The sequence below is a fragment of the Corylus avellana genome, chromosome ca3 (genome assembly GCF_901000735.1).
Source record: "Corylus avellana chromosome ca3, CavTom2PMs-1.0".
In the NCBI taxonomy this organism is placed as follows: domain Eukaryota; kingdom Viridiplantae; phylum Streptophyta; class Magnoliopsida; order Fagales; family Betulaceae; genus Corylus; species Corylus avellana.
The window spans coordinates 7,528,307-7,537,526 of record NC_081543.1 but is presented as its reverse complement, the minus strand read 5'-3'; the positions used below and the strand labels follow the sequence as shown (position 1 = coordinate 7,537,526).

The 9,220-nt window shown below is 35.2% G+C and overlaps 1 protein-coding gene and 1 pseudogene across 1 annotated transcript; both read right to left on the bottom strand.

Annotated features, from left to right (window-relative positions):
- Positions 1-292: 292 nt before the first annotated feature.
- Positions 293-2,245, bottom strand: LOC132175203 (alpha-galactosidase 1-like; annotated as a pseudogene).
- Positions 2,246-7,949: 5,704 nt separating this feature from the next.
- On the bottom strand, positions 7,950-8,504 carry LOC132174020 (SKP1-like protein 1A). The gene has a single exon (XM_059585734.1). The coding sequence runs from the start codon at positions 8,502-8,504 to the stop codon at positions 7,950-7,952; it is 555 nt and encodes a 184-aa protein (XP_059441717.1).
- Positions 8,505-9,220: the final 716 nt, after the last annotated feature.

Sequence of the window (9,220 nt, the reverse complement as noted above, 5' to 3'; positions counted from 1 at the left end):
TTAATTAATAACCATATATATTTTGTTACCTTCTATTAATTAATAGCCATAAATTAAAGAATATAAAGCACATATATATAATAACCATATATAGTGAAAGCATTGCATAATTTTTATTATTAATTAATAGACATATATGTTTTGTTACTTCTTTCTTCTTCTTTTTTTTTTTTTTTCTTCGGTGGGGTGATTGAGAACTATCATTGCATTTCGTCATAGACATGAATACCTCATTACATTTGGCATGGCACATGACGACGACGACTATATATTTGTTTCAGTTGATCCTGCCCTAATAACAGTTCAGTACAAACAGTGCAGAGCCATGGATTTCTACTGCCATCGATATAGTCTGGTCTGTAACTGCTATCTCTTTTCCACTCCATACTTCCTTGCACTTACAGGAAGTTCCTTTCAAGTTTTTGCTAGGAAGTACCTTAGCCAGGTCCGATATCTTTGCAGATATCACTGTCTTCGCCGGGCTCAGATTGAAAAAAGCGATATATATTTCACCTCTTCTTCCAGTTGCAATCCAAGAACGAGTTCCACCAGAACTGACTTTAGCTTCAACATCATTCACTGTTGCACATAGACCGGAATAGCTATTTACCAGGGTTCCATTGAAGTTCAACTCCCACATCTGGTTCGTATCCCATCTGCAAGGTAAAAGAGCGCCTCTCTTGAACTCTTTTGAAGTAAGCTTCTGATTTGAAGAAGCACTCAAACAAGAGTCCATTCTGTCAGTTGCTGTTAAATGGAGTTTCCCTTGATATTGCTGCTTGTAAGTCATCCTTTCATCTAATGGCAAAAGAGACCCTCTCTTGTATAGACAAAGTGGTGCTTGGTGTTTGCTTCCTAATTTTTCTTTCCAGCAAATTTTTTCGGGGTCTTGGTCCGAAGCTTGATTAATAGACCAACCAATTGCTTTTGAATTCATGCAGCTTGTGAGGCCCAAAACGTGTGGATCAGATATTTCTACACTTGTTAGAGATCTTGTTGATAGCCAGGCAAGAATGTCGTCTCTACTCTTAGAATCCATCATACTAGTAATATAAGGAAACTCCATGTTGTTTGAGCTAAAAGAGTTTATCTCCAACAGGGTAGGATTTGTTATGAGATTGTATGTGGTCTCATCAAGCTTTCTGACATCTCCTCCAAACATGAGAGGAGACTTGGCCATAGACCATAGAGTCATCTGTGTTCTTTGCTCGTCTGGGTTAAGGTTAGATCTTCTGTGAGGACCTTCATTCGAACCTGGATCAGTAAGCCATCCTAGTGGTAGCATATCCAAGTCAGGCCATGACTTCCCCAGCAAGCCCATAGCTCCTATCATACTAGCGGTAGAAAAGTCCCTTGTAACATCGAAATGGGCTATGACATCTCCCCAGGAATCCCAATCATCCCCAGTTATCCGGTACATGTTGACTAGTCCACTCACATCCTCGGCCATTGCTGGCGTCACGCTGGTTCCAGGAGACAGAGAATACAATATGGGACGGTCAAGTTGCTTCAGAACTTCTGACACAAAGCTTATTTCATTTATATCCAAGTCATCACCAAACACACAGTCATGTTTCACAAAATCAACTCCCCACTCAGCATACTGTTCATAAAGTGACCTCAAGAAGGCTCTTCCTGCTCCCAACTTGGTATCAACACTCATGAAACCATGTTGCATCCATGCACATGCCCTTTCCTTAATCCCGATATCTTTTGCGCTCCACTTTCGGCCAGACTCTTCATAAGCACCTCCCGAGATTGTGTCCAAGATAGGGGTGTTTGCGTTCACTGCCTGTGTACTTATTCCTCTCATAACATGAATCCCAAACTTCAAACCCATGCTATGAACTTTCTTAGCTACTTCAGTGAACCCTTTCCCGCCTTTGGACGAAGGCCACCTATCCGGGTCAGGAATCATCCTCCCCCATTCGTCAATTACATCAAATCCAAGAGAATCCGGGTAAGCACCTTCGACCTTTCTCCTATACCAAAGCTAATCCACCACAACATACTCATACCCATGAGGGCGTAAACGGTTAGATACGATTACAGCACTTTGCAAGAATTCTTTTTCAGAAATGGTCCAGCAAAAGGAATCGTAGGAGTTCCAACCTCTAGGTGGGAAGCTAGCATGTTCTGGCTCGCCATCTGATAGAGCTTCGGAGGATACTCTTGGATTTAGAAGAAGGATGAGGAAAGGGGTAGAGATGAAGACGAAGACCTTCATAGCTCCCTGGCGAGGGTGTCCCAGCTCCTGGTCCATATATTTTGTTACCTAATATTAATTAATAACCATAAATTAAAGAATGTAAAGCACATATAATAACCATATATAGTGAAAGCATTGCATATAAGAGACAAGAGCATTAACTAGTTTTATAAAATTTTAATGGGTTTGAATATATCTCTTAATATATGACGACATATACCAATTATACATATACCAATTAAATTTTGTTGCTTAATATAGGTACCAATTAATATTGTTATCTAATTTTGTTAACCAAATAATTAAATTTTATTACTTAATATAGATACAAATAATTAATATTATTAATTAAATAATTTTTGGCGTGTGAAATAATGGCACGTCAATAGTCAAAATGTGACACATCAAGAAAATATATTGAAAATAATAAGAGAAAAAAAATTATATGATCACTTATTTTTTAAAAAAATACTATATACTTAAAACTAAGATAATACATATATGTATTAATATTCCTACAATATTGAAAACGTGATATGTATTAATACTATATCACTTTAATTAATAACCATATGTATTTTGTTACCTACTATTAATTAATTAATAACCATAAATTAAAGAATATAAAGCACATATATATAATAACCATATATAGTGAAAGCATTGAATAATTTTTATTATTAATTAATAGCCATATTTTTTTTTTCCTAATATTAATTAATAACCATAAATTAAAGAATGCAAAGCACATATAATAACCATATATAGTGAAAGCATTGCATATAAGAGACACGAGCATTAACTAGTTTTATAAAATTTTAATGGGTTTGAATATATCTCTTAATATATGACGACATATATTAATTAAATTTTGATACTTAATATAGGTACAAATAATTAATATTATTAATTAATAATTCTTGACGTGTCAAAATGACACGTCACTATTTATTGACGTGTCATTTTGACACGTCAATAATTATTGACGCGTGGAAATGCGCCACGTCAATAAATTTTTTATTAATGTGTCACTGTAGCCACGTCAATAATTATTAATGTGGCAAAAAGTGTATTACTATTTGTCACGTCAAAAAACACCATTTTTTTTGTAGTGACATTAAATATTGGCATTGTACATTTTTAAACTTTGAGAGTGATTGGAATTAGGTGTACGTATCATTGGTTGGTTAGGTTTTTGGTGGAGATTGGTGTGGGTAGGATCCGGATCCCTTGGAATTCCTAGGAGAATTTCAGTTTCTAAAATTTCAGATTCAAACCATTTATTTTCTTCCAATAGCCATTATCTTGCCACGTTTGCCACTACTAATAAAATAATAAAATAATGATGATTATTAATATCATTAAAATTTTAAATATTATTTTATTATTTTATTAGTAGTGGGACACGTGGCAAGATGATGGCTCTTGGATGAAAATGAATGGCCTGAATCTGAAATTTCAGAAACTAGAATTTCACTAGGAATTCCAAGGGATCCGGATCCGGTGTGGGTATAATATTGTTTGTGGCTTTGAGGGCAGTTGAGATTAAGAAGCAATTAGCTTGTCCATCTTGGAGAGAAGGGTAGCAAATAACTCTTGAATCTCACCATTCATTGCAGAATTCAATTTTGCCAATTTTGCCTCTAAACAATCAAGCCTTTTATCCAAATTGGAAGATAGTGAAGCCATTGTTGTCTCTGATATCAAGTTGTTACGAAACTAAGTTCACAAAGGGATAAATTAGATTCTAAGGGAAATTAGACCTTAAATTCGAAGTGAACCTAAACCTTTTAAACACAAGGTTTGAGATTAATTATTTTCATAATTTTATTCATAGTCTAACTCATTTTAAATAGAGGATTCATTATATATTATATAAGAGAGTTAGGGCTGAGTCAGCAGCTCTTATTAAAATATAAACTAGGGCTGACTCATCAATAACTCTTATATGAAAATAAAAACTAATCTAAATAAAATAAAGGGAAAAGTACAAAACCAATCCATGTGGTTTACCTGATTTGTAATTAACTCCTTGTATCAAAATGAACTCAAAGGTCCTTGAGGTATGTAAAACAAATAATTTAGTCCTTACAATCAAATTTCATTGATTGACTTAACAAATTATGATAGCGTGAAACATTAGAGTCAATAAAATTATGATACTTGTCCTATTTAAATCAGTGTCACACTAACGGAATTTGTTAAATTCGTGGACGAAATTTAACTGTAGGGACTAAATTATTTTTTTGGCATACCTCAAGGACCTTTAAGTTTATTTTGATACCACCTGGAGCTAATTGTAAATTAGGTAAACCATAATGACTAATTTTACATTTTTTCCTAAAATAAAACACCGAGAAAAATATATAGGCGAAGATTTTATTCTACTAACATGGAGGTTCGATGAGGTATTGACGAGCAGCACAGAGAGCAGCGGCATGCGATGCCCATCTAAATTATGTGAGTCTGTTTAGCAATGATTTTTTGGAGAAAGAAAGAGAGAAATTGATTGATGTGATATAATATTTTTAACACTAAATAATGATTACGTTTTTAAGAAATTGCAATTTGCAAGTATTTAATGAAGTGTTTTCTAAGTAAAAATTTGCAAGTAAAAAATTGCGATTTTTCCATATTCAGCCAATGCAAATTAGTTAAAACAAAAATAAAAATGTAAATAAAAAATCAACCAATGCAAACCAGCTGTGATGGAAACTTACAACATTATAACAATGAATAGAAATATGCTAGAAATAATAGCTTCTTTTAGGTAGGAGAAACCACAATACTTTAATTAGGGCTGAAGATAAACTACAAACAAGCTTTTGCTTAAATATTTTCTTAATGAATCATTGTTTACACTTTGTCCTTTATTTATATCAGTCCCTAACTACTACATCTTGTCCTTTATTTATATTAGTCCCTAACTACTACATCACACGTAAAAGAAATACTAACACCACTTGTAAAAAGAGCACTACTTTAACTAGACATTGTAAGCTAAATTGACTAAGAAAGCAATATATAAAAGGAAGATCACTACACCAAGGGTGGTGGTTCAATGGTTCAAGAAAATCTCCAAAATGGTTAGGTATGCACTAGGGTGTGGGTTCGAATTTCCGCAATGGAGAATTCTCACATATGCATAGGACTTCTTGGCATACTGACTTGCATGTTGACTACTCGTTGGAGAAGTCTTCTTCACCTAGTGTTCCATCAAGTTGAATCTTATCACACGTGGGGCTTGTTTGCCAAAGGAAGTTAGGAAAGGAGGTGGGGTTTTACTGCAATAGATTTGATTAATGTGAGAAATGTTTTATATGAAAAAGTAAAAAATTTTGTTTTGTAATATTTTTTTATTTAAATAATAATAAAAATTAATTAATGTAATGTAAAATGTAATAATATTGGGGATTGATTTTGAAAGGAATACTTTATACACTTTAGCAAACAGGCACTAGTTTTTCGAAGTTATTTTGAAGTATTCAAAAAATTTCACGGTGCTTTTTATCATCTTTGGAAACTGCGTCAACTAAGAATCAAAATTACAACTTAATTCACCTCTCAAGGAAAAAAAAATCAAAAAATAAAACTTTCTAGGTCAGAGATTAGTTTGTAATAACTAATAAGGGATGGGCTTGAATACAATTTTCAATTGTTTTTATTAATTGTAAAAAGTCAATTACAATGTGGTACCTCCTGTGGCCAACACAAGTTTTACTAAAGCCCAAGTTTTCTCTAGCAAGTATTTGGTACACCCTGTGAGCTGCACAGTACCTAATCTCTTCGTTTCTTCAACTTCTAATTAGAGTCCCATATAAAAATATTCTTACAAATTGTGGGTTCATTTTATTTAAATTATTCAGCTTTTTGCCGATATATATATTTTTTTTCTATTCAATGAGGAGAAGAGAAAAGGGGAAGTTACAATAAAATAAAAAACAAATGTGACAAAGTCTTTCTAAAAACAATTGAGAATATGTCAAATAAATGATATGGCCTATCAAAATAAGTAACTGTGCCGCCAATAAAAGCAGCATAACCATATGTGGTCAGTAGAGAGTGAAAACTATGTCAAAAAAAGAAATAAAAGCAAGCACACTAGACGAACCAAAAAAGAAAAAATACGGAGAATAGAAAAATACAAGAAAAATAAAAAGACAATAAATAAAATTACTGAACAGTGACACCGACGGATGGTAGGGCGGAAGAAGGTAACATGGACGCGGTGGATGGCCGGCACATGTAAGCCACTCGCCGGCATTGAGTGCCAAGAGGCAGAGACCACCACAGGACACCGAAGGCAACGACAGGAGGTGGTGGAAGGTGTCACGTGCGGCATAAGGATGCCCACGTACCAATGTGTGTGAGACATGCACCAACAAGTAAGATTTACTCGCGAGCACATGTAACACACATGCCAATTTATGTTGACTGGACGACACAGCCGTTGAAAGCGAAGAGACCAAGGATCATGGTGGGGTGGCGTGTCTATTGGTGGAGCTTCCTGAAATTGACAAATAAGAGCCAAAAACTTCAAGAAGAGGGCAAATTTGAGGATGAGAGCAACATGATGAGGCGGAAACAAACAATATGCGTTGGGGAGAAGCCAATGGAACTAGTGAATGGAGATAATTAATCACCAAAGACAATGGCTGACAAGGGTGAAAGAAGGAGAAAGAGGAGAATAGAGGGAAATGTAGGGGTGAAAAGGCGGGCAGTTACTATAACCGCTAACCACCTATATATATATATATATATAACATAAATTTTTTTCAAACCAGTCTGAAGGAAATATCATCAAACTCATTTAAAGTAGTGTTAGGAGTTTATAAATATTTAAAACACAAATTAAATTCTTAAGGTCATTAATAGCCGTTTACTAACTTAGACTAACGTTTTAAATGTTTATATACACTTGACACTATTTTTTAAATGAGTTGGAGGATATTCCTCCAACGATGTCGTATGTAGTATGCTATTATCGTCTTACCATTGAAACGAATAAGTTTTGATTCAAAAAAAAACAAAAAAGTTTTGATTTTTTTTTTCCTTTTAAAAAACGGTTAGCAGTTATTAAAGTTAGTAACAACTAACTACCGGTTAACCGCCTAGGTGGTTAGTCAATTTTACTACTACCAGTTAACCACCTAGATAATTAGTCAATTTTACTAACAGTCCTCCTCCTTTTGACAATGAGATACTCAAAGAAGGGAATGAATTTTTTTTGGAGGACAGAGGAGAGCCATTTTGCTTCTAACTTTGCTGTGATTAGCTTTTTGCCAATTTGATGTTCGAATAAAAAAGACCCACATAAACAACATGCAGAATTTTAGTTGTTAATAGATAAGAAGCAAAAGCACCACGTTTCTTTCTTAATTTCTTTATTTACCCTATATTTTCCATAAATCAAAACCGGCACAAAAGCTTTGTGATTAACAAGTTAGCCTACACGCTTCGAGGATCATAAACTTCCGGCGTGGGACAAAATATGCAGAAACACTACTCATTCACAATCTGGCGTATTTCTGATGCGTGATTTTAGAAAGCAGATTCAAATCCCACGAATCAAAAATAACAATCCAACATTCAACAAGCATCAAAATTTAAAATTTCCCAAAAATTATGTCATCGATTTAATTGAATCAACGCATTGGGGCGACAAAATTTAAAACTCCCTAACCTAATAAATCCCTAATTTTCCTGTTTTCTTTGCCTCAAAACAGAAATAGAGACGCATTTAATCGGCGTCGACGCCCATGAAGGCCCAGGCGTTTTCCTGGCGGAGCCGCTCCTCCTCTTCCGGCGGGAAGTCGTTACGGATCCCGAAGAACTTGCGCACGTACTCCACGCTCTTGTTCTTGATCCGATCGGCCACTTCCTCGTTGAGGAAAGACAGCATATTCTTGATGTTCAGATAATTCGCCGCAAGAATCAATTCCTTGACCGATTCGTTGCTCTCCTCGCTCACGAACTCGGATTCGAACTCCTTCCACTCCTTCTCCGCCTTTTTTTGGGCTTCCTCGTCGTCTCCGGCGCCCGCCAACTTGGCCCTGAACTCGACGGCGCGCCGGCAGTACTGGATAACCTTGGCGAGCGGGAGCGACGTCACGTTCAGGAGGGGAATGACGGTGTCATGCGTGACACCGTCGTCGCCGAAGAAGTTCTTGACGGTCTCTAGCTCCATGGCCACGGCCTCCTCCACCTCGAAGATCTCGCCGTCGGAGGCCCTCAGCTTTACCGTTGTCACGCCGTTGCCGTTGCCGTTGCCGTTGCCGTTGCCGTTGTCCGCCATTGTTGCTATAGTCGAGAAGTACTCGTAGGTCAAATTAACGCTGAAACGGAGAGAGACGGAATCGTGTGAGACTACGAGATATGTTGTGGAGGTAGATTTATAGTGGAAAGATGGAAGATCTTTTGCTTGATTCGGAATTCTTTTCCTCACCGCCTCGGAATTGGATGTATTTTCCTTTTCCCAGTGGGATTAGGTTTTGGTTTTTCTTTTTACAAATTAATCGCCCAAGTAAAAAAGAAAAATAATATAAATCCTTTTGAAAGTTTTTTTACAGATTGTAAATATATTTTGTTTACTTTTCTAATTTTCAAAATCTAATAAATAATTTAACGTAATTATTGTTTACTTTTATTGTAAATAAATATATTTTCTCTTTTTTTTTTTATCAAGATAAATATATTTTCTTAGAAAAGAATTTTCCCTTTGACATAAAATCCGCGAATAAAATCCGTGCCTTGTTAAACAACAAAAATACGTTCTTAAATACTTAAAACAAAGGGTTAAATACTTTTTGCTCCATGTGATTTAGAATTTTTTTTTTTTTTTTAACCATCTTAGTTTTAATTCGTATTGTAAATAGTACCGTAATTATTGATTAAAACGAAGTTAGCACTCTCATCCAAAAAATTGACGGAAGTTCATGTCAGCCTAATAAAAAGCTGACACGTGGCAATTAATAGTATTAAAAATTTTAAAAATAATTAAAAATGAAAAAA

What these genes read in the sequence shown, in the direction of transcription:
- LOC132174020 (XM_059585734.1), bottom strand. Translation starts at nt 8,504, where the DNA reads ATGGCGGACAACGGCAACGGCAACGGCAACGGCAACGGCAACGGCGTG.